Consider the following 26824-nt stretch of genomic DNA (forward strand, 5'->3'; position numbering starts at 1 on the left):
GCAATTGGGTCAACCTCCTGTAAACTGACTGAACACCAGCCCTGGGCATGAGACATCCGCAGGCACAGGTTCTGGCAACTCCAGTAGGCTGGCTTTCATCAGCTCTCTCTCCTCCACCACAAGAAAAGACACAAAGAAGAGCACGAGGCGTAAGCTAAGACATACTCTCTGACTTGAATCTGCTCTATCTCATTATAAAAGGAGCTCCTTCACAAACTTTATTACTTTATAGTATTATAGCATCTATAACCATGTACTTGTGACGTTATAACATCAACACTGAGAATGTATGACAGTCATAGCCCTAGGCAATATAGTCCAACCTACTCAACCAAAATCTGTCTTATTCCTTCCACTAGAGCAAATAAAACTATTTTACTATTCCTAAAAATTTCAACTTAGCTCCATACTTCTGCTCATGCCATCTAGAGTTCCTTTCACCTCCTCCTATTTATCTAATTTGTATGGAAAATTTAAGATTTTCTTCAATTCCCACCTTCCAGAAGACTTCACTGATCAACAATGAACTCAGTAATTCATAATTCCTCTGTATCATTATACTTTCCTACACTTATTAGTCTCTTCATGTGCAGAAAGACAACACACTGTACTTCCTTTTCTGTCCAGAAATACTCAAACAATACCTTACACAGGGTAAGCACTGAAACAATTTTTGACTGATAGCAACAACACTCCTATATGTTCATACACTTCAAGAACACACAATATAATAGGGAAGAAATTACCTGATTCAATTAAATGCAAACAAAGCACTTCTAATGGATATTGTACCGTGGGATAGATGTTTATCATTCCTTCACAGGCCTTCTTCAATCTAGCAGTCTCATGAGGAAACTTGAAAACATAAAAGTAAAATAAACTAAGTAATAGTAAAATATACTTGTGAACACTTTCCTAATTAGAATATAAAAGTCACATTAGAGATTTTAAAAATCAACTTACTTTGGATAAACAGTGAATGAAATGTCTATAAAGTACTTGGTGATCTTCACTAGGAATCTTATCTGATAAGTCCAGTGCATTCTCAAAAGCAGTTAAAAGCTGAAACAAACAAAAAAGCTATCATCTTTAGCAAACTGAAATGACAAACGTAATAAATAGTTGAATGTATAAGACTCACTTATACAATATACCACCTCAACTAACGAACAGCAAATGTATTTTATTGTCTCATATTTTCCTATACTATATATTGTCTGACCCTGACAATTTCAAAGCGGAAAGAAACGTCTATGCAAGGTTTAGAATACAGTCTAACTCCAACTGGCCAGGAGACTGCACTGAACTAATGAGAGATAACTATAAATTAGCATCATGAATTTAACAAAACATTCTTGTAAGTGCTTGCTGTTCCCTGTAAAGTAGTCAACTGGAGAGGTACAGTCTTATTTATATACCAGTGTAACTGCAACTATTCAGATCATTTTTAAAACACCTCTACTGAAATCACCAGTATGTTCCTTAGAACATTTTCAATGGTGGCAAATCTTCAATCTTAAATAAATTTGTTAAGTTATACTTTTGTCAAAAGAAAACTAGAAATATGACTGAACTATAATAAAATCACTTCTTATCCAGTATTACCAAATGACTTTGCAGAGAATTCCAAAAGACGCTTTCTGACTGTGTTTTGAGCAAGAACAACAATACTAGAACCCAGATCAAGCACTTTAAGGATACCATTCATTTAGTTACATAAGTTATTTCTTTTTTTAAAAATGAATTTCCATGACTTTATTTTTCTTATTTTTATTTTTTAAAGTAGGCACCACACCCAGTGGGGCCTGAACTCATGACCCTCATATCAAGACCTTAGCTGAGATCAAAAGTCATACATTTAAATGACTGAGCTATCCATGAGCCCCTCCATGACTTTAAAATGAAAACTCATAATACAGTTCACTACCCCCAGATTTCTTTGTGAAGTATGGTATAAAGTCTACATAAATAGGGGAAATTTTACTCCTTTGATAAAGTTAATAATCTTACAAAGAGGGAAGCCTAACTTATGCAGTTTAGCAAAAGGGGTTTCAAAAAATTGCAATGCAACTAATCCATCTGGAAAACAGGTGATATATTTTTTCTGAACACACTTAAATAAGCAAAATTATCATTAGAATTCAAGATGAAAATAAGCCCACCCTGAAATCATCTTATTTTTGACAGTTAAAAATCAATTCTTAAAGTGACAAGCATAATTAGTTCTCTTTCATGGAGGAGCATAGTACAGATAATTTAAAAAAAAATTTTACTTATTTTGGTATTTGGTATATGTTTGATATTCTGGTAACTTATGGTTTTTCAAGGAAAACAATGAATTCATAATACTAAGATATGATTTAAGAGAAGTTTGCAAATCACCTAATTTTGTCACTGCTCAATTTTTTTTCCACAACTAAATCTATACACAGATAAACCAACATACAAACAAATGCAAATCGTATTCTTCTATTTTTATCTCCACCATTTAGGACACTGCCTGACATATATAGTAGATTCTATATAAAATAAATATTTTCTGGAAAAAGGATTAATGAATGAAAAAACATACAAAAAATGAACTTCTCATCCTATATTCAGTCTATAATTGCTTACTTTAAAAGGTCCGTTTGAATTTCACAAGTATACACTGAATGCCTATGTACGATAAAAGAAGTTAAGTTTACTTTTAAATTTACAAATATACAAAAGTAGAATGGAGATGTTTTCCAGTTACAGTTCAAAATCAATGGATTATTTTAGTCTTTTTAAAAATTCTTTTCAATTACTTCAAATCAAAACACTAAAATGGAATATTTCTAGATATAAGTACCCTAAATAAATATTTTAAACAAAATACTCTGAGTTGCTAAACCTCAAAGTAATTTAGTACTCTTACTTCACAAACATAAAGAAACATACCTTGAAACATACCTTTAAGTAAGTACAACTTTTTAGATATTACAGCAGTTTTGTGAAAGCCAATTTCAGTTTCTTTTTCACAGTGATTAAATAACTGATTGACTGTGGATTCTTATGAACACAAGGAGGTAAATTATGATGCCTTAAACACCAAGTCCACTCTGTCCAGACTTAGTATGAAACTGCAGGCCAGTAATTCTGATTGTATCAGCAAGAACCTCTATGACTTTAAAACTGAACACTTATAAAACACTTTTCTACATTACACCATTATGTTTCCATTTGCTAAATTCAATTAAATGATCAATTTCATGATACAAACTGTAGGGAATAAATGGGTCAATACCAATTGCTGGGTCTCATTATTCTGATCCTCAGTACTCTCAGCTAGCAACTGAGTCAATTTCCTCCACAGCTGATGAAGCTCTTGGTTGTCTGCACCTTCTTCCTGCCGTGTCTTTATCAATTTGTGCCATGTTCGGGCTACCTATCAAGAAGGAGATTTAAATGTTTTTTTTTAATCTTAAATATCAAAAATGCCCATTAAAATATAAAATCTATGAATAAAAATATTTTTCATCTGCTAATATGTAAAAATAGCAAAAGCACAGAAGTTCATCTATTATGAACTCCACAAGAAATAAGGTGACTGGGCAAATCCACACAGCCTTTATATTAGAAGTACAACTGAGATACCAGAGTGGAAACAGGAATAATGACTACACGTCCCAATCCTCGTAACTCATAGCATCAACTATGCACACACCACAAATCCATCACTAAATTCTATAGATGATGCTTTTACTTCTTTTATTTATCCCTGCCCAGTTTCAAAAAGGTTTGGAAGTTAGGATAACTAAAACTTGCATTTTAATTTAGTTTCAAAATAATGTAAGTTGTAATATCTCTCTATATTCTTTCAATATCATACTACATATTAATTTTTTAAATTTTCCCTTAAGCTAAATGAAAGCTTTCTTCTAATAATGGCTTTAGTAAAAGAAGTCTACTTCCCCAGCAAATCATTAACCAACCTCTACGTGTTTCTTTTCTTGGTAATATAGATCCACAAGTTTCTTACAGACATCGCACCACTTCTGTTTGTCAACACTTAGAATAAAAAATTAAAAAAAAAAAAAGGATTTTGAATCTGATTAATGAGAACAACCAAGGTCTTAAGACACTAAAATTAAAATATCCCACTACTACTGTCAGGTACTATTTTAAATTAGAACATATCCTCTTTCATACCACAGGAAAATTTTATAAAATGAACCTCTCATTAAAAAAGAAAAGGTTTAAGAAATAATATCTTCCATTATATTAACTGAAAATTATATCAAAGTTCCCAAATTAGTCAATCCTCTTACTAATAGTGTTTTGACTCTGTTTCAATCACAATCAAAAGATTCTGTAACAATGGTATGAAAGAAAAATGCTTCTCAATTCCCAGTAAATGTTTGGAGTACTTCTATGTAAGATTTAATCAGTTTATTCGAATTAAAGCTTTTAAAGACACTGGCCTTTCCCCATACAATGATTACCTTTCATAAAGATCCAGGAGCTTCTGGTAAACACCAGGTAAGTCATCCTTAGCATTTATGTGATTACATTTCTCATACAAGCTTGCTAACCCCTAAAACAGGAAATAGTAGAGATTATTCTTCTAAAAAGTCTAACGCTCACACATTCATTTTGCTAAATAAAGTGATGATCTATAAAGATTACTTATGATAAAGAAAATTATAATTTACAAATAAAGTAATATGTCTGGGATTTGCTTCCAAATAATTAGGGGTGGGAGAAAGTAGATGAAAGTATAGATGAAAAAATACTGGCCACGTGTGGATTTTTACTGAAGCTAGGTGATAGCCAGAGGGGCTCATTATACCATTCTCTTCACTTCTGAAAATATATTTGAAGTGGGGCATCCAGGTGGCTCAGTCAGTTAAGTGTGCAACTCTTGATTTTAGCTTGGGTCATGATCTCAAGGTCTTGGGATCAAGCCCTGCATCAAGCTCCATGCTCAGCAGGGAGTCCGCTTGAGGATTCTCTCTCCTTCTTTCCCTCTGCACCCCCCACTCATGCATGAGTACATGCACGTGTTCTCTCTCTCTCTCTCTGTCTCAAATAAACAAATCTTCAGAAAAAGCTCTGAAAATATATTGGAAGTGTTTCACAACAAAAAAACTTAACTCTTAAGACATTACTATATGACACTACTTTTATATGGTCAAAATAAAAAAAAAATCCAATTTTGGATTGACGGGTGGACACTGCCACCCATCAACTCACAAAACTGTTTTCCATATAGGTTCACCCTAACCAACGCTCACATTTTCCTTCATTATGATAACATTTCCTACTATAAGACAGATTTTTCATTGAAATAACAGGGTAAGACGGTAAACTGACCCCAATGTGACATACCAAATATGTTCAAAATAAATAGTGGCAATGAATGTTAAAATACCACCTGTCAATGAGAATAAAAATTATATGTAGAGCTACTGCTTTCAGAAGATTTGTGGAACCTGGCTTTGCTTCAAAGAAAGATCAGATATCTTAAATCAATCAATACATAATAAAAGCAGGCACCTAATCTTTAAGTGTGTTACCAGATACCCCACTCCATATTCTTGTTCACATAAACGTGAGACAAACAGGTTCATGTTCTCCCAAGCCTACTGCCTACTACTAATCACAATTTCTAAGATGTGATTGAGATATGAAACAAACTTATTAAATATGAAAAAGTTGGGGAAGCCAATAAAAAAAATGAAGAACATTAAAAAAGAAAAAAGAATTTCACTTGTACTCAATATATAGACTTGCAAATTTTTTCTATTTTACCTTTAGAAAACATATTAATATACATTTCTTTTCCCTTGAATAAGCATAAAGAATATTCTTGGTAAGTCTTTCATATGCACACATAATTAAATTAGAGATTTGTATAATCATATTTCAATTCCAATCCTCACCTTTGGAAATAATCCATTGGGTTGGATGTCAAATAATGTTAAATAGCATCATTGGCCTTTTTTTTAAATTAATGTTCAGGTTTAGGAGACAAATTTAAAATTTTTTTCTCTGTGGGGTAAATAAAGGTTTAAACGCTTTTTTAAAAGCTGCTACCTATATTTTAAAAAATGGGACAAAAAATTCTTTACCATAATACAGGAAAAAAATTTCTACACACCTGCCAAGCCAGTAATTGGTCTGGTTCTAGTTCAGCAGCTTTCTTATAGGCACCCTGGGCCTGATCAGGTTGTTCTAACTCGGCTGCAGCAACACCAATAAAAACCCAGGCATTATAGTTATTTTTTTCTTGTTTTAACACTGTCTGATAAAAAAAAAAAATTAAAAGAACAGGTCATTAAATTTTAAAAGCTAATGAACAAACAACAATTAAAAGACTGTCTACTTGAGTGTCAAGAAATCTGGATCCACCACTAACTAGGAGATCTTAAGAAAGCCACTTAACCTCTCTGGTCTTCAGTTTCCTCAAGGAGAGAAGGAGCTGGAGTGGATCAGTAATTGTAAGGAGTCTAAAATATGAGGAATATTTTTTTAAAAGCTGCCCAACCAATGCTGATGCCTCCATCAAATGCCTCCCCAGGCTCCTTGAAAAAACTATGTATAAAAAGAAGACTAAGACTATTCATACTACCCAACCATTCTGCCTGCCCCCACTCCACACTGCCACCAGTCAACTCACAAAACTGTTTTCCATATAGGTTCACCCTAACCAACGCTCACATTTTCCTTCACTATGATAACATTTCCTACTATCAGGCAGATTTTTCATTGAAATAACAGGGTAAGACGGTAAACTGACCCCAACGTGACATAACAAATATGTTCAAAATAAATAGCGGCAATGAATGTTAAAATACCATCTGTCAATGAGAATAAAAACTATATGTAGAGCTACTGCTTTCAGAAAGAACAGCTACTGGCTAATGTAAAAGTTTGAAACAGAAAACAAAGACGTTCTAGTGACAGAAAACAAAACTGGTAGCTAAAATGAAATTAGCTCTTAAGATTTTACATATTCTGGGAAAATAAGAATATTTCCATGAGTTGAGACAGTCAGATTATTGTGTTTATATGCATCCACATGACACTTCTAGCAATCTCTCACCATTCCATAGCACAAATTCCATTCTATCCAACAATGCTGTCTTCCAAAAAACTAACAACGAGGTAACTACTAAAGTTGACAATTCTTTAACCTCTGATATGTCCAATTAGTTGACATCCCCTTATTCGACTATCGCTCCACTTCTCAGTTGTCATCCCTCCTTTCCCAGCTTAGACTCCGTTGACCCATCACTGTCCTCTCTCCCTTGCAAACATCCTCAACTCCTTTGCCTCTCTTTCTTATCACTTTTCTCAACATCCATACTTGAATCTCAGCATGCCCATTTCTAAGCTTGAGTAGCTGAACATGAAGGGAGAAACTACACAATTTAGTTCAGTGATTTCACTTCAATAACATGAAACTTCAAATGAACATTCATGAGGGCCTGGCAATCCTTTCAATCCTCACTAGTAAGTTAAATAACAACTACTTCATACCTTCTTTCATCCCAAGCCTCCTATCTAATTCTTTTAGATATACTTTTAGCTTATACTTTTATAAGAAAATAGAAGACGTGAGAGGAGAACATTCCTCTCTTCCTATCCCCAAATCTACAAATCTGACAGTATATGGATTTACACCTATCTTCCCCCCTGCTAAGATGGAGAGAGTATCAAAGACCTCCCTCTCAAGCTCAGGATCCCATCCTCTCTTCACTCCTACCCCTACACTCTCTCTCCTGCACATTCAATTTCACCCTCTGGACAGGTACATTGCCCTCAGCACCTTACAAAGGAGCTTTAGAATCTTGAGTCTCCCATTCACAAACCAAATAGAATTACACTGTCAAATTACCATCAAAGAATGAAAACTTTATGATACAGTAGTGCTCCGTAATACAACCCATCATAAGATACAAAACTTTCAGATTTTGAGAGTCTGACTTTGGAGTATGGCCAATGTAGTTTTCTAACAGTCGACTAAACAATCTAACCACTTTTGTTACGTTTAGACAATAAATGATACACATATTACAAATCCATAATGCCTGTAAATGGGTAACATACTTCTACTGTAGAATAAAAAAATATATCAGTTACCTTACAATGTTTCAAAGCTTCTTTGTATTCTTTGTTTCTGATTGCATCTCTAGCACTTTTTAGAGCAGTCTTTACCTCCTTGCTGGACATCCTGTGGAAATAAAAAGACTGAGTGAACCTACAATAATACCAATAAACTTAACTGTCTGAAAAACGCACACGTAATTCCTTCTATCTGGAACGCTCTTTCCACTCTAAGGTCCCTAGCATATTCCCTCTCCTCTTCAGATTTTTCCTCAAATGTCATTTGCTCAGTGAAAACTTGGCTGGCCACACTACTTAAAATTTCAACCCTTCCTCCCCCCACACCCAACCACACAAAATTCCCTTGACCCCCTCCCTAACATTAGCATCTTATACACTATATATCTTACTTATTTTATTTATTATCTTTCCCCCAAACCCACTAGCATGTAAATGCCATGTAGGCAGGGATTTTTGTCTGTGGTTGTTGTTGTGAACTGCTGCACTGCCAGCACCTAGTATCTGACAAATTGTACACATTAATAAATACTTGTTGAAAGTCAGTTGTATTTGAGTTATACTCATTCTTCATAGAGTAGGCTGAAACACAGATGATCTAATGGACTAGGACCCAAAACACAGGTGAATCTCAATCCAATTCTACACCAAGGAAGATTTAATAGAATAAGTCCAAATCACAAAGTAAAAAACTAATACAAATTAATTTCAGTAACTTTGATGTAAGAGTATAAGAAAGCATTCTGTTTTAATGCTGGTTTCTGTAAAATATAAATCAGGATATTAGCTTTTTTCACAGTAAGAGTCACTGTCGAGTTGTAGCAATATAGTATTCTTTGAAGAGGAATAAATGCAATGTTTACACTTAAATGAAGGTGATGAATATGCTAGGGGATTATGCACTAATTTCAACCATAAAAAGATGCTTCAATTGGTAGACAAAGTATTTCTTCATTTAATTTAAGCTATGTTAATTTAATTTTAAATATATTTTAAGATTTTACAACTTAGTCGGATTTACCAGTAAACAATTCAAATCCAATCACAACTCCATGTTGAAGAAAAGACACACTTGTATTTTTTGACAACTCCATTGAACTCTAATTTCTTCAGGAAACAAAACTGGGTAAATATTAATCCACTATGGACTGCAGATGTTCATGGCAGCAAAATGAACCAAGAAGAAGGCTTGCTGACATGGTGTACTGACACCCTTTATACCCAAAGAAGCTGACGTACAAGTGCAGGTCAAAGAAGTTTAAGAAAGTAGGGAAATAAAAAAAATAATTAAAAAAATTTTTAAAAACCAAGGCTTTTGACTTAAAGAATGTTAGATTCAAAATAATATAAAAATTAATATATTAAATCAATTTATTTGCAGCTACAATGAGATTCCTTAAATAAGCAAAAAGTAACTTTTTGCCTACTTACATTAATTATACAATTAAAGCTGCATAGTTCATATGCTCCTATTTTAGAAATTGTTCTCTTACCTGAAATTATCTTGGTATAAATTTACAGGTGCAAACTTCAGGATTTTTTTTTTTAGCCTACAAACTTTGACTGGAACAGGCAACAAATTTCAATGCTGGTTTCACATTAAATTTTCTCGCACCAGGGGCGCCTGGGTGGCACAGTGGTTAAGTGTCTGCCTTCGGCTCAGGGCGTGATCCGGGCGTTATGGGATCGAGCCCCACATCAGGCTCCTCTGCTATGAGCCTGCTTCTTCCTCTCCCACTGCCCCTGCTTGTGTTCCCTCTCTCGCTGGCTGTCTCTATCTCTGTCAAATAAATAAACAAAATCTTTAAAAAAAATTGTTTTTTTCTCGCACCAAAGTTACTTTGGGTAGATAAGTCTGCAGACTAAAAAGAAGAGAAATCAATGATGTAACAACTAATCTGGACCAAAAGAAAGGGATAAAAACAAAGACACCCAAGTGGAAAAAAGTTTAAAAAGAACAAAAACAGTTTCAAAATAAGACCAAGCAAAAACAAACAGAAGAAGAATTCAACTTTGTGAAAAGAAAGATCACCATCTCTATCACCCAGGATTTGAGTGGGAGCACAATCACACAAGGCAGAACCAGGCACCACCAATCCAACATGCAACCCCCAAACCATGCACTGCATATGCCATAAAAGAAATAGAAAAGAAGGCTCCTGCTTTAAAGAGTATAATCTAAACCAAACCTAAGACATCTGAGCCATTAGAGAATCAAATGCTGAACTAAGGATAATGAGTACAACTGCAAGAGGAGTTTAAAGAAGGAAAGAAGTGTGGTGTGAAGTAATGAAGGGATACAAGAAGACAGGATTTAAGAATGGAGGGAAGAAGGAAAACTGCTCCAGTCAGAAGCATTTGCATTGGCTAAGTCAGAGAAATAGGAACGAATGTGGCATGTATAGGACACAAAGAGAAAAATGGGCTCAGTGGAGCAGAAGGGACTTGCTAAAGAACAGAAGAAAATGAGGTTTACTGGATAAAGTAAAACACTGGACTACAGAAGACCTTAAAAGTCAGACACACAGTCAAGTGTCACTTAAATACAGCAGCAAAAACAGAGCTGTTAAATGCCTCTACATAAGGTATTTTTAAAGACCACAACAGACAAACTCCATTCTTCTCTTGGTAACCAACTAATGTTCAACATCCTTCCATATCCCTGTATGTCTCCATATGTAATGACAATTACCCTTGCTGCAGTGGGATCTTCTATTCTTCTCTTTCTTTTCCTTCTTCATTTGATTTGGCATTTAGCATAATACACTAGCACTGAGGCCCTCTCTCTTCACCGAACATTTATACAGCAAGAAATACACAGACACAGATATAGACAATATTGATATATAGATACAGATCAGTTTTATGGGATTAACTAATTTTTGAAAAGACAAAATAATCTGCCCCTTTCTAACCCAAAAAATTCCTATTTTTGGAAGGTGGAGTGGAGGAAAAAGAGACTCATTCATTCATTTTCTAAACAAAAAACTTTCCTAAGTACTAACCTACTAGGTATCATCAAACTCACTTCCTTTCATAGAGCAAAACCCTATAAACAAAAATGATACACCTCTATTTGGGACATTTCCCTCTACTGCAATCATTTCCAACATTTTAAAGAAAAATTTAGCTCTTTTACAAGTGTCCTTAATATTCTTCCACAGCCCCGGATAATCTGTCCTATTTTTTTTTCTCTCAATCTCGTCATTTTTTTTCAATAACGGTATTCATTTTGCACACCTTTTTTTTTAAAAAGATTTTATTTATTTATTTGAGAGACAGAGAGAGTGAGAGAGAGAGCATGCGCAGGGGGACGGGCAGAGGGAGAAGCAGACTCCCTGCTGAGTGCGGAGTCAGATTCCAGGACCCCAGGATCATGACCTGAGCAGAAGGCAGACACTTCACTGTCTGAGCCACCCAGGTGCGCCATTTTGCACACTTCCAACTCAATGAAAGGGTTCCTACTACCAAACTAAAAAAGGTTTTTATTCAACATATCAAGCATAAAAAGTAGCAATAACTGCACTTAAAAAAAAGATAGAAAGTGATACTCATGCCAAAATGATAAATCTCAAAAATAACAAATGTAGGTGAACGAATTACTATGTCCTACACACCCCAGCTAAAGCTATGCAACCTAAAGCTACATTCCATTGTGTAGATACAAAGACTCCACAAAGCAAAAACAACAACAATAAATAATAACAATAATGACAATGGAGGCTAATCACAGAAAAGCAAAATATGGTACTTTTACATCTAATAACAAAATTCTAAAGGTGTTTTTTGATGATGTGTAGTCTGGCAATAACAACCTATACACCATCACACCCTTCTTCAGAAATGAATTGGTAAAAAACAATTACTAAGTAAAAAGAGACTCCAATTACCTATTATTTAGCATTCTAGACACTTACCCTTTACCTATTATCTTCTATCTTCCTTTTAATTGAATTTCAGGTTGTTCCTTAACCATTATCCATCTAAATTAAGTAAAATATGAGATAGGCACATAAAAAGGATGAAAAACAGTGAAAACTGTAAATTTTTTTAACACATCAGATTCAGGTTTAGTTTTCACAATTCATAATTTAAAACACAAGAAATAATTAGGTACAATTTTTCCATCTTTTTTTCATTCCCAAAATTTCCAAATTGGTCTGTATTCCCGTAGCCTCAGGTTATAAAGGAACTTCCATAAGCAATCAGAAAAATTCCCAAAAAACATTCCAGAAACTCAAAACTGCATGAACTTCAATATAAAATAAGCCAAAAAGGGTATCAACTATTTTTATGCTACTTTATTTTGAATCAAGGACAATCAACAGTACTTATTTACTCCCTATATGCAGCCTAACTACACTAAAGTGAACCTGTTTAAAGTCATAAAAAGAATTATAAATATGTAAAATGTTGCCCACATCATGTAACTAGATTAATTTATAATCTAATGAAAATAGAGAAAACTTTCTTTAAATGTCAAAACCCAGCTAAACAACCATCTGGAATATTAACACAAATTCTACATGATATAATCCTAAGTATCTTTTGATGGGATCTCTGGAATAAATTCCGTCAAACAAAATTAATCTAGAATGCTTCATGAACAGAAAGGAAGTGGTTTCAAAAAACTGAATAAAAAAAAAATAGCAACGTTACTTAAACCAGGAAATGAAAAAAAATTTAGGTGAAGCAGGTGGGGATGGACCAAAAAGAGGAAGTAAGCTTACTGGACTGAAACATGTATTAGGAGTATACTTAAATAGAATGGTTAGTTGATAGAAAAGGTCTAACTGTTAAGAAAAAAAGCACTGTGGCCTCCTGTCCTCTTTCTACCATCTTTCCATGCTGCCATAATGGTGCACATGAATGCCCTGGCAGGTGCTCTCAAGAGCATTAGCAATGCCAAAAAGAGAGGCAAACACCAGGTTCTTATTAGGCCATGCTCTAAAGTCATCAGCCAGTTTCTAACTGAAATGATGAAGCACGGTTACATTGGCAAATCTGAAATTACTGATGGTCACAGAGCTGGAAAAATTGCTGTGAACTCCAGGGGCAGGTTGAACAAGTGTGGAGTGATCAACCCCAGATTTGATGTACAACCCAAAGATCTAGAAAAATGGCAGAATAATCTGCTCCCATCCTGCCAGATCTGTTTCACTGTGCTGATAACCTCAGTTGGCATCATGGACCATGAAGAAATAAGACAAAAATACACAGGAGGGAAAATCCTGGGATTTTTTTTTTCTAGGGATGCAATACACACGTGCAAATAAAATGCCTCAATGGAAAAAACAGTACTGTGATCCAAACAATGTTTAAGAAAGTAAAATAAAAGTTAAAACAAGGTTACCCTTATTTGGAGGGAAAGGTAAAATAAAAGTAAAAACCTGACTCTATCCATTACACTAACTTTTTTAAGCCCCAAACCTACCTGATTGTAATTACTTAGTCACTTCAACTGTTCTTACAAAACACCCCAGGTTTTGTCAGCCCCTTCGTTGCATACCCACCCACCAAGCCAAAACTTAACCTTGTTCAGAATGTGCTTAGGAATCAGATATATCTGCGTTAGTACAATCTGAACTTGGACACCTTACTTCATTACTCCAAGCCTATTTCCTCATTGGTAAAGTGGGGATTACATACATCACTTATTTGATATCCACGTAAATGGAGTGCCTGAACATAAGACACAGATGACCCTCAAACAACATGGGCTTGAGGTCCACTTATACATGGATTTTTTTCCAATAAATGTATTTTCTGTACTATAAATGTACTGTAAATGTATTTTCTCTTCCTTAGGATTTTCTTAACAACCTTTTCTTTTCACGACGTTACTCTATTGTAAGAATACAGTATATAATACATATAACATAGAAAATAACGTGTTAACCTTATATTATCTGTAAGGCTTCTGGTCAACAGTGGGCTATTAGTAGTTAACTTTTTGAGGAATAAGTTACATGTGGATTTTTGACTGCATGGCAGGTCAGCACCCCTAACTCCAACATTGTTCAAGGGTCAACCGTATATTAGTTCTATTCTCTTTATCTACTGCCACCCTCTCAATCAACTTCACTACTTTTTTTTCTATTCCTAATCCACATGGTTACTACAAACTTTCTCTACACATTTAAAACCCCACTCCCTCCTTCCTTGATCTCTCAAGTAGTAACCTTCTTGCCAGTGTTCTTCAAAAGATGGCTATCATCAAACACAAGTACCCTCTTGAATTACGTGAATACTAGTCCAGAGTAAATCCTGCAAAAGAGACCACCCTATACTCTAAATCAATGAAACATTAGTTGAGCTATTCAATTTAAACTTAATCGATATTTTTTGCCATGCTATATTGATATGTCCTGTCTCCCAGGTCAATAAAACCCTACACAAAAGTATTATATTGTTGGAGTTCCTTACATATTCAACACCTATTGAGTAATATGTATTCAATAAATGGCTGATTGTCCAGCTCCCAAAGCCTGCTCTAAATATTCAGCTACCCCACTGCCAAATGGCAGTTCTCAATTTGCTAAAATGAGAAAGGAAGAATCTCTTTTTAAATATCAGCTCACATAACTTTTTTTCACTGTCCCCCAATACTTTCCACCTTACATCTTTGCTCCTCTCATTCAGGCTGTTCATACTGCTTCTATCTAGTCAAATGGTACGTGTAACTGAAAGCCAAATTCAAGCGTCAAGCATAAAGCCTACTCAGATGAATCTCACTAATCTTCTAACACTTTTAATTTAAACCAACATTTCCAAAAAGGATTCCAAGGAATAAAACATGCTTAAAGGTATTAACACACCATCTAATAATTTTGTGAATGCTACCAATTATATTTCTCACTCTCTTTTAAAGTCATCCTAAATATATATTAGCACTTTAAAAGTTCTAACAAGTCTTAAACATAAACTATCCAAAGATAGTTTAATGTAGCATTTCTAAAACTTATGTTAACTCTGGAACATTTATTTTAATGAACAGCAGTTAACATTTTGAAGCACATCAGCATTCTCCAAAGTATAATTTGAGATATTCTGGGTTTTCTTTTTGTATGTTTGGCAACTAACTATACTTTTTATGTCTTTTATATTGTTATTTTATGTATTTTATATTGTTAAATTTATAGTTGTGTGAGTGTGTTTGTTTCCCACAACTAAACTGGAAGTTCCTTAGGAGCAAAGACTACTTCTATTATTCTCTTTTATTTCCTACAGTATCCAGTACATTGTAGATAGTCAACAAATATTCACAGAATCACAGCTGGTAAAGACAACACTGAATTTATTCCATATAGTCACCAACTTCACATTTTGCCTCCTTTTCCTAAGGCAGAATATAGTGCTGGGGGTATGCTGGACGTTAAAAGAACTAAAAGAATCAAAATCTATACCAAGACCTTTTAATTGAAGATCTTTCTAAACTGCAGTTAAGTACTCACAAAAGCAAGCAATCTCTAACATACAAATCTTTAACTGATGATGTAAACATACATGTAATAAAGCACTCACCCTCAATGCAACACATACGTCGTCATGAACAAACAGAGCGATACACACAAACACACCTCAAAAGTACCTTTTCAGATAGTTACTGATTAGCAAAAATGCTTTATGTCCAGAAAAGAGTGACCAAAATGATGAAGAAACCTGCAATTACATAATTAGCTTAAGGAAATTGGGAAGGCCTTGGCAAAAAAAAAAAAAAAAAAAAAAAAAAAAAAAAAAATTGGTGGAGAAAGAGGTGAAAAGGGTTGTTGAAAAGGAGTGATTACTCACATAAGAATAAAGAGAAATGGACCAATGAACGATTAAATGTAGAGGGAGACTGACTTCAGCTCAAAATAAGAACTTTTACAAATCAGACATGGCAAATGTGGAATGGGCTAAAAAAAAAAAAAAGCACAGACTGGACAATTCACTTGGCAGGAATGTTGTAGGACAAACTGAATGTCAGATGGGTGGTAGGAATAGAAGTCCCTTAGATTCTTCCAGTGCTATGTCTCTGGGGCCCTAAAATATCCATCTTGTGCCAACTCACTGCAGCACCTGCTCCCACTGACATGACAAGGGGAAAGAGAGGGGGAAAAAAGATGTGCTCCTGTCATTCTGACTGGGAAGTCAGAATACATGCCCTGTGAAAACAAAGCCCGAGAGAGTAAACACAGTTCACAGAAACGGTATCACACCACAGATAAAGTTGGATATATTTTTTACAAAACTAAAAGTCAGTTAACAATGTTTCTATGGTGAAATGCTTTCCACACTCCAAATTAACTCAAAACAAATTTTTGAAACATAACCTAATCATGACATAGCTTAGCTATGTTATCTCCCATGCTATAAGGTTGCAATGCCATGTATGCCAGCTTTATTTCCCTAGAGTTTAAGTTCCTTGCGGACAGGAACTACTGTTCATATATTTGAATCCTCACAAAGAGCTTCAGCATGCTTCTTGGTTAAGAATTTGTCTACACTAATAGAGTTAAGCTCATCAGAATGTCATGAAATGTTATAATTAACTAGGGACAGAGAACTGTAGTGAGTTAGGGCCACTACTAAAATTCAAGTTCTGCTCAGACTGGCCCCCTCTGTAATCTTGGGTAAATCACTTAACCTGTCCAAGTCTGTTTTCCTATCTGCAAAATGGTCAAAGTAAGGATTATAGAAAATAATAAAATTGAGTTGATTTTGTGTTAGGTACTGCAACTCCTTTTCCTGTCAAAATATTCATACGACTAACATGATGAAGAAATTATATACCTGAAACTATGATAGTGAAATGAGAATTTGGCTCTGGGACAGAAATCAACTTCTTCCAGAATTCTCCAAAGTACTTCAACAGTCAAGTGGGACCAGCGATTTTTCTGCAGCAAAACAATGCTATTCTGAACCTGTCAATTAATCGAACTCGTCACACAGCTCAGTATTTCTTCCCCTAAGAGCCTGTTCGGTTTCTCTCCTTTGCACTCTGAAGGCAAGATGCACCTAAGCTCTTCCCCATCTAGAACATGAAACTGACTTACTAGGCCCCGTTCCTCACTCCACCGGAGCATGATTAATCCTTACTGCACTGGCAGTAAGATGAGGCAGGCTACAAATTTCTTTGGGGGAATGTATTCGAGGAGTCCCACGAATCCACATCGCACCTGAGACGGCCCAGCAAGAGGCCCCACAAAGAACCGCCCCATCCAACTTAAGTGACAGACGCGCTGCCACCTCATCACTGCCCAGTTCATGGTCCTGTCTAATACTAGGCCATGCTTGCGCGTCACAAAATGACCAGTCCTGGCCTCTCACCCGTTCTCTCTGTAGGTACCATTTCAACTGCGTATTAGCTCCAACTTCTGCCAAAGCTACAGCGACCCAAACCCACCTGGTACAGATGCTTCTCCTCCAAACGCCAAGGCTGGAATCTGAGCGCATGCGCATTCCCCAGGCATCGTTCACGTGACTGGAAGTGACTGAGTTTTTAGTTAGCTCGGTATTTGCTTAAAAGGTCTTAACGTGAGTTAAGGCCGGGAATCCCCCTTTGCGCATGTGCTTACGCACAGCCTGCTGGGAATTGTAGTTCCATGGGTAAAGCGCTAGGAGAAACCCGAACTATGAGCTCTGTGATCCCAGTCCTCTTTGCAGAGTCGTTCCTAGAGGGCGGCGGCGGGCCGAGCGCTCAGCGTTTCGGAACCGCCCTCTGCAATGCTGCTGTTGTGGGTGTCGGTGGTCGCAGCCTCGGCTCTGGCAGCACCAGACCCCGGGGCAGGTGGGCAGAGGCGAGGACCTGCTCGGGTTTGGCCCGTTGCACCCAATGTGGTGCTAGTCGTGAGCGACTCCTTCGTAAGTACCGAAGGGCAAGAGAGTAGGCGTCCCGCTCCAGACTAGCGACTGGCCCCCAGCTTTTCCTGTGCTGCAGGCTTTGGGGAACAGAATCTGAGAGACTTTCAAACATATTCTACCCCGATGCAGAGTAAGAAATGCATTTTATTTTGAGGCCCCGTATACACGCGTACAGCACGCACATATAAAACAATAATCTAGTAGGTAAAATGTATCTGATAGCACCTTTGCATTTTTTTTAATGCTGGCCTCGACCCAATAATTTTATCACTACTAAGGCACTTTAAGCCCGTATGCCAGTTTGAGTCTATTGTGGGGAAAAATAACATTCTGCATCTCCATAAGAGCGTGTTAGCTTCCCAGTGGTCATTTTCCACTTCAAGTTTACAGGAACTCATGGCTGGGTGAGAAGTGAAGGAAGTTAACATTTTTATTACCCAGGTATCTGATAATCCTGTTAGTGCTGATTTAAGTGCGCTAGTTGATGTAATTTGATCCACTCTCCTATGTTCCATGGAAATTGTGTGGGTGTGTTGTTGTTTAATCCCAAACTTGAACAGTCTTTGGAACTTTCCCAAGCTATCACCCAAAAGAATACTAGTATCAACAGTACCTGAAACTTTTAGTATTACCCCCGTGATTTTAAAACTACCGCTTAGACGAATGTTTGATTATGAGTTACAATAATAGCTTTATCACTGGGTGTTACTGTGGTCACACAGATTGTTGGTGTTAAGTATGTCTGCATCAAAAGAGTGCCTTTAATCACTATGTTCTATTGCCTTTCCCATTGATTAACCTGTGATGATTAAAATTTCATAATCTGGATATGCTCACAGGACTTGTTGAGAAAATTATTCAGAGTAATCTTTATGATTATCTAAATTTAGGGAACAAGCAGTATTGGAGATTAACATGAAAGAGGTTTCTTAGGGAGTGCTCCTGAGATCAAGGGGAAGGGAAGAAAGGAGGATTGTGCAAAGAGAGAGAAGTTGAGTTGTGTTACTATCTCAACAGAAGCCTCAGCTGACTTTATGGGTAATTCTCGAACTAGTATGTTGCTTCAGAACTGTTTCCATTTGGGGTGAGGGGGCTAGGCCTTTATACCCTCATGTTGGATGGCCATTAGTTGTGCGCTGCTCCCAGAAAGGAGCATAATTTGGGGCAAGGCAACTCTCATTAGCAGAGGCATTCTTTCATTCCTAAAGGGAATTTGGGTGGTGCATGAAAGCATCCTAGAAACTTCCAAAGGTGACTGAAATATTTTGGTTTTTTTTTTTTTTCAGTATAGTATGAATACATAGGTTTTTATGTATTTGTGTTTAAATCCTTTGCATTCATTATACCTACTGATGTTCAAAATGTCCCATCTTTGGTTAGTGAAAGACCCTTCATGTTGTTCCTGAGTCCTTTTGACCCATGCCTAATAATCTTCAGCAGTTTACTTTGATAGACTTCCATGTCCAACTTGTGTATTTCCTGTCCTATCTTGTGTTTAGACTATAATCCAGGTGTTCTGGTTTTTCATTGCTTTTAGACCTTTCCAATGGACAGCTCTAGAAAGTACATAATATTAGAAAAAGTAAAACATGAGATCATGTTGATAGTTTCAACTCAAATTTAAGATTACAAGGTTATTAATTCTTTGATTTTTGCACTTGTATCTCTTTTATACCAAGTATTTTGGTTCCTAACTACATTAACATGATTTTTTGGTTTCTTTATCCAAATATATATAACATGTATATATTTATACAGACTATATTTTATACATATTTGGATAAATACATATAGCATATAAACATATATATATATATATATGTATATATGAATAAATAAATACATTTAGTGCCCCAATCGCCCTTCCTAGCTCACTACTAGGGGAAAGGTTCAATGCCAGGGAAGACAAATCGAAAAACCAGACAAACTTCTGCAAAGCAAGCAGAAAGAAGGAAATAATAAGGGTTAGAGCAGAAACTAATACCAATACTGATGCGAATTTTCTAGCCTTATTTTAGGTAGCCTCTCAACACAGCTGATGTTATCTCTTTCTTGACACACCATTTTCTCTCAGCCTCATGGTGCTCGATCTCATATCATATTCCTCCCTTGGTGGCCATTCTTTGTTTCCCATGAGAAAGAGACTTCTCTTATTTGAGACTCCTCGAATTCCTTCTCTTATTTGAGACACTTCTCTTATTGAGACTCCTCGAATTCCTTTCTTTCCTCCCTTTTCACTCTCTGCCTGAAAGGTTTCTTTCAATATCATAGTTTTCAATACCATGAATATGCTAAAGACCCCCATGTTTATTTCACCGCAGTAGACTTTATGTATTTCTCACATTTGGATTAACTCATTTTAAGACTGTATTTTTGTTTATAATTATATTGAAAATATAGTATAGATATAACTCCAGACCTAAAATATTCTTTTTTTTCTGTCTTTACTCTTTACCAAGAAGAGTTCTTTAGTTCCAAAATGTACATCTCCAGCCCCAGTCTCTCTTCTAATCATCAGGCTCATTTATGCAGCAGCTACTGACATCTTCACTTATGTCCAGCCTAAAGAACTGCTGGATCTTTCTTACCCTTAGGTCTCATACTTCCCAGAGAAGCTTTCCCTGTTCGCTCTATGTAAAGTACATCTCCCTTGTTATTCTGTATCTCAGGGTTTTTTTTCAAAGCACATATCACAATTTGTAATTATTTATGCTTTATTTACCAGTATATTTTTGGCTCTCCCACTAAACTATAAGCTTCAAGGGGCCGGGGACTCTGTTTTTTTCACCACTGAATTTCCGGATCTTTCACAGTACCTGTAACATGGTGAATGCTTAATAAATATTTATTCCATCAGTCCATCATGCCCCAAATGAACTTTCCAGAAAGTCCTTTAGTTTATTTACTATATTCAAATGAATCCAAGTGTAACATTAAATTCTTAATATTATGAGGCAAATATAGGTAACACTGTCTATCCTTTTTTTTCTTTTGAGAATCCTTAGGATCATATTGAAGTCTTCTACTACCTGTAAATTTTATGGTTAAAATGAAAGGAAATAATTTTCTTCTTTCCTAATGCAATCTGTATTAATTAAATTTCTTTATTCCAGGATGGAAGGCTAACATTTTATCCAGGAAGTCAGGTAGTGAGACTTCCTTTTATTAACTTTATGAAAGCACGTGGCACTTCCTTTCTGAATGCGTACACAAACTCTCCAATTTGTTGCCCATCACGTGCAGGTAAGAACATGCTTAATATTAATGGGAGGGGCCACACACACAAAAATGTTCTCACAGTTTAAAAGATTATAACCCAAAGTACAATAGTAAGTTATATTTGTCATCTAATAAAAATTTTAATACAAGGGATGCATATTTTAAGCTATGTATTGGGGGTTATTGGAATTTCTACTTTATTTTTCAAGAGTAGGAATTTATATCATCCAAAGTGGTGTTTAATTCATGTGTTACTGTTTCATTTCCTTATGATTGGTGACTAAGAATCCTCTGCCTATCCAAGCAAATGAGGAAATACTCATATTTCCTAGAAGAGTTGTATCTTCAAGAAAATTTTCAGGAAGAGTAGAGGGGATTGGGAGGGGACTTTGGAGAATACCACAAAGCAGTTAGAATTTTCATACGTCAGGTTACTCTGAATGTTTCCATATTATTTCATATTACAGACTTTATCTGTTTCTCTTCAGTCTCAATTCACTTCTATCCCAAATTTATTTTTTCACTTTTATTAGAGTAATTTAACAAATAGATATAGTTTTAATGGCAAAATGTCAGCAGTATTAATTCATGAATAACTGAGAAGTAGGGGAAAATGCCATTTTTAAAATAAACTCTCTGTTCTCTGACAGAGTTGTTTTCCTTCCTGCCTTTCTAACGTTTGTTTGCTTTGGGATGTGTAAAAAGCACGTCTGTCAGGACATACGTGACACGATCTTCTGTGTGATTTGTGTCCCAAATCCTTTCACCGTCAGGACAATCACCTATGTAGCCACCAGTGAGTAAAGGAAACCCACTGCACTAGATGATATTTCAGTGATGAAGGCCCAGGGATATTAAAACAGTTTTGTTAGTTTTTTATTCCTTATTGAACAAGTGGAATGAGCAGTGGACTAGGGTGAGGTGTTGTCCTGGATTCTAATCCTGGAGGGGCCAAGCAAGTCACTCAGTTTCCCTATCTACAGGGTTAGATATCTGTCTGTTCCTTATCTGTCTCACAGGGTTGTTCCCAGCATCAAATGAAATAATCAGTAAAAAGGTGATTAATGAACTCTAAAGGTTCAAAAATGTTAGGTGATGCTTTTCCTAGAAGAACTATATTTTAAAGAGTTTGAACAAAGAGGAGGAATAATAGTAATACAAACTAATGTTTGTTAGGCACTTACCCAGTGCCTGGCAAATATTCTAAGTGCCTTACATGTCTTAATTGACATAATAATAACATGTCCATAAAGTAGATATTGTTACTACCCCCATTTTGCATATAAAAACAAAAGTACTAAAAGGTTAAGTAACTTATCAAAGGCCACTCAGTAATTGGCATTACTGGGATTCAAACCCTGAAGATCCCTGATTTCACTGCTCAAAAAGAAATCATTTTGTTAGATGAGAAAAGAAACCTTCTTCAGCCCTACTATGTGTGTACCTGGAAATGGAAGTTTTATCAAGATAACTGACATATAACATTGTACTAATTTAGTTGTACAATATAATGACATCATATAGGTATATATTGTGAAATGATTATCATAATAAGTGTAGTTAATATCCATCACCTCCCATAATTAAAAAAATGTCTTGTGATGAGATCTTTTAAAATCTATTCTCTTAGCAACTTTTAAATATATAATCCATTATTATTAACTGTAGTCACCATGCTATACATTATATCCCCAGAACTTATTACTAGAAATTTGTACATTCCACCTTCACCCATATTCCCCACCTCCCAACCCCCACTTCTAACAATCACAGTCTTTTATGTTTCTATGAGTTCCCTTTTTTTAGATTCCACAAATATGTAAGATCATACACTACTTGTTTTTCTCTGACTTCTTTCTCTTAACATAATGCCCACAAGTTCCACCCATGTTGTCAGAAAAGAGAGGGTTTCCTTTTTTCATGACTAATATTTCTCCATGTGTGTATATATATATGTGTGTGTGTGTCATCTAATAAAAATTTTAATACAAGGGATGCATATTTTAAGCTATGTATTGGGGGTTATTGGAATTTCTACTTTATTTTTCAAGAGTAGGAATTTATATCATCCAAAGTGGTGTTTAATTCATGTGTTACTGTTTCATTTCCTTATGATTGGTGACTAAGAATCCTCTGCCTATCCAAGCAAATGAGGAAATACTCATATTTCCTAGAAGAGTTGTATCTTCAAGAAAATTTTCAGGAAGAGTAGAGGGGATTGGGAGGGGACTTTGGAGAATACCACAAAGCAGTTAGAATTTTCATACGTCAGGTTACTCTGAATGTTTCCATATTATTTCATATTACAGACTTTATCTGTTTCTCTTCAGTCTCAATTCACTTCTATCCCAAATTTATTTTTTCACTTTTATTAGAGTAATTTAACAAATAGATATAGTTTTAATGGCAAAATGTCAGCAGTATTAATTCATGAATAACTGAGAAGTAGGGGAAAATGCCATTTTTAAAATAAACTCTCTGTTCTCTGACAGAGTTGTTTTCCTTCCTGCCTTTCTAACGTTTGTTTGCTTTGGGATGTGTAAAAAGCACGTCTGTCAGGACATACGTGACACGATCTTCTGTGTGATTTGTGTCCCAAATCCTTTCACCGTCAGGACAATCACCTATGTAGCCACCAGTGAGTAAAGGAAACCCACTGCACTAGATGATATTTCAGTGATGAAGGCCCAGGGATATTAAAACAGTTTTGTTAGTTTTTTATTCCTTATTGAACAAGTGGAATGAGCAGTGGACTAGGGTGAGGTGTTGTCCTGGATTCTAATCCTGGAGGGGCCAAGCAAGTCACTCAGTTTCCCTATCTACAGGGTTAGATATCTGTCTGTTCCTTATCTGTCTCACAGGGTTGTTCCCAGCATCAAATGAAATAATCAGTAAAAAGGTGATTAATGAACTCTAAAGGTTCAAAAATGTTAGGTGATGCTTTTCCTAGAAGAACTATATTTTAAAGAGTTTGAACAAAGAGGAGGAATAATAGTAATACAAACTAATGTTTGTTAGGCACTTACCCAGTGCCTGGCAAATATTCTAAGTGCCTTACATGTCTTAATTGACATAATAATAACATGTCCATAAAGTAGATATTGTTACTACCCCCATTTTGCATATAAAAACAAAAGTACTAAAAGGTTAAGTAACTTATCAAAGGCCACTCAGTAATTGGCATTACTGGGATTCAAACCCTGAAGATCCCTGATTTCACTGCTCAAAAAGAAATCATTTTGTTAGATGAGAAAAGAAACCTTCTTCAGCCCTACTATGTGTGTACCTGGAAATGGAAGTTTTATCAAGATAACTGACATATAACATTGTACTAATTTAGTTGTACAATATAATGACATCATATATGTATATATTGTGAAATGATTATCATAATAAGTGTAGTTAATATCCATCACCTCCCATAATTAAAAAAAGTCTTGTGATGAGATCTTTTAAAATCTATTCTCTTAGCAACTTTTAAATATATAATCCATTATTATTAACTGTAGTCACCATGCTATACATTATATCCCCAGAACTTATTACTAGAAATTTGTACATTCCACCTTCACCCATATTCCCCACCTCCCAACCCCCACTTCTAANGGTATATATTGTGAAATGATTATCATAATAAGTGTAGTTAATATCCATCACCTCCCATAATTAAAAAAATGTCTTGTGATGAGATCTTTTAAAATCTATTCTCTTAGCAACTTTTAAATATATAATCCATTATTATTAACTGTAGTCACCATGCTATACATTATATCCCCAGAACTTATTACTAGAAATTTGTACATTCCACCTTCACCCATATTCCCCACCTCCCAACCCCCACTTCTAACAATCACAGTCTTTTATGTTTCTATGAGTTCCCTTTTTTTAGATTCCATAAATATGTAAGATCATACACTACTTGTTTTTCTCTGACTTCTTTCTCTTAACATAATGCCCACAAGTTCCACCCATGTTGTCAGAAAAGAGAGGGTTTCCTTTTTTCATGACTAATATTTCTCCATGTGTGTATATATATATGTGTGTGTGTGTATGTATGTGTGAAATATACATGTATGTATATGTGATATATATAAATATAAAATCACATTTCTTTATCCACTCATCTATCAGTGGACAATTAGGCTGCTTCTATATCTTGGCTATTGTAATTAATGCTGCAGTCAACATGGAGATGCATATATCTCTTGGAGACAAGGATTTGTTTCCTTCGGATATATAGCTAGAAGTGGGATTGCTGGACTGTATGACAGTTCTAGTTCTGATTTTTTGAGAAACCTCCATAGTGGCTTCCACAGTGGCCTCATCAATTTACATTTCCAAAAACATTGCACAAGGGTCATCTTTTCTCCACATCTTCACCATGACTTACTCTCTCTTGTCTTTTTTTTTTTTAAGAGTTTATTTATTCATTTGACAGAGAGAGAGACAGCCAGTGAGAGAGGGAACACAAGCAGGGGGAGTGGGAGAGGAAGAAGCAGGCTCCCAGCGGAGGAGCCCGATATGGGGCTCGATCCCAGAACGCCAGGATCACGCCCTGAGCCGAAGGCAGACGCTTAACGACTGAGCCACCCAGGCGCCCCTATCTCTTGTCTTTTTGACAGTCATTCTAACATGTGTGAGGTAATATCTCACTGTGGCCATGATTTGCATTTCCCTGATTATTAGTGATACTGAGCATCTTTTCATGTAGCTATTTGACCATTTCTGTCTCTTTAGAAAAATATCTATTCAGTTTTTCTGCCCATTTTTTAATCAGATTTTTTTTGTAGGAGTTCTTTGTATATTTTGGGTATTAATTATCAGATAGATGATTTGCAAATATTTTCTCCCATTCCATAGATTACCTTTGCATTTTGTTGATGGTTTCCTTTGCTGTGCAGAAGCTTTCAAGTGTGATGTAGGTCTACTTGTTGATTTTATTTGCTTTGCCTTTGCTTTTAGAGTCAAATTCAAAAAATTATTGTCAAGTCTGATATCAAGGAGCTTACCCCCTGTTTTCTTCTAGTAGTTTCATGGTTTAAGGTCTCGTGTTCAGTGTTTAATCTATTTTGAGTTGATTTTCATGCATGGTATAAGATAAAGGTCCAGTTTTCCCAACGTGTTATTGAAGAGCCTGTCCTTTCCCCATTATATATTTTTGACTCCTTTGTTTTACATTAATTGACCATATATGCATGGATTCATTTCTGGGCTCTCTTTTGTTTTCATTGAAATAAGTGTCTGCTTTTATGCCATATACCATGCTGTTTTGGTGGTTATAGTTTTGTAATATAATTCAAAATCATGAAGTGTGATGCCTTCCATTTTATTCTTCCTTCTCAAGAATTCTTTGGCTATTTGGGGCCTTATATGGTTCCACACAAATTTTAGGATTGTTTGTTCCATTTTGGAGAAAAATGCCAATGGAATTTCGATAAGGATTGCGTTGAATCTGTAGGTTGCTTTGAGTGGTATGGACATTTTAACAATATCAATTCTACCCATGAACACAGAGTATCTTTCCATTTATTTGTGTCTTCTTCAGTTTCTCTCATCAGTGTCTTATAGTTTATAGATCTTTTCCCTCCTTGGTTAAATTTTTTCTAGGTAATTTATCCTTTTCAATGAAATCGTAATTGGGATTCTATTCTTAATTTCTCTGATAGTT

The 26824-nt window shown here is 35.5% G+C and overlaps 3 protein-coding genes across 7 annotated transcripts in view; 2 read left to right on the plus strand and 1 right to left on the minus strand.

The window, feature by feature from the left end:
* The window catches only part of TTC37 (tetratricopeptide repeat domain 37), an 82738-nt gene extending 65190 nt beyond the window's left edge, over positions 1-17548 (minus strand). For 2 of the 4 annotated variants that reach the window (XM_034656522.1, XM_034656521.1), the window contains exons 1-8: positions 17480-17548; positions 8110-8200; positions 6125-6268; positions 4467-4558; positions 3957-4032; positions 3269-3409; positions 964-1062; positions 747-855 (exon numbers count right to left, since the gene is read on the minus strand). In XM_034656522.1, the coding sequence (XP_034512413.1) occupies positions 747-855; positions 964-1062; positions 3269-3409; positions 3957-4032; positions 4467-4558; positions 6125-6268; positions 8110-8200; positions 17480-17535 (808 nt within the window). In that variant the 5' untranslated portion in view covers positions 17536-17548. Of the gene's footprint in view, positions 1-746; positions 856-963; positions 1063-3268; positions 3410-3956; positions 4033-4466; positions 4559-6124; positions 6269-8109; positions 8201-9584; positions 9830-12008; positions 12075-17479 lie in introns of those variants that run through there. The other 2 variants (XM_034656524.1, XM_034656523.1) reach the window with 2 other exon arrangements.
* Positions 12945-13367, plus strand: LOC109490978 (40S ribosomal protein S15a-like). Its single transcript, XM_034655703.1, has one exon. It carries the CDS (start codon positions 12948-12950, stop codon positions 13365-13367), a length of 420 nt encoding a protein of 139 aa, XP_034511594.1. The 5' UTR covers positions 12945-12947.
* Positions 17549-17688: 140 nt separating the features above from the next.
* Positions 17689-26824, plus strand: part of ARSK (arylsulfatase family member K) — a 49419-nt gene continuing 40283 nt past the window's right edge. For both annotated transcript variants that reach the window (XM_019808595.2, XM_002927865.4), the window contains exons 1-2: positions 17689-17937; positions 21051-21180. In XM_019808595.2, the coding sequence (XP_019664154.2) occupies positions 17800-17937; positions 21051-21180 (268 nt within the window). In that variant the 5' untranslated portion in view covers positions 17689-17799. The remainder of the gene's footprint in view (positions 17938-21050; positions 21181-26824) is intronic.

The sequence above is a fragment of the Ailuropoda melanoleuca genome, chromosome 3 (genome assembly GCF_002007445.2).
Source record: "Ailuropoda melanoleuca isolate Jingjing chromosome 3, ASM200744v2, whole genome shotgun sequence".
Classification (NCBI taxonomy): domain Eukaryota; kingdom Metazoa; phylum Chordata; class Mammalia; order Carnivora; family Ursidae; genus Ailuropoda; species Ailuropoda melanoleuca.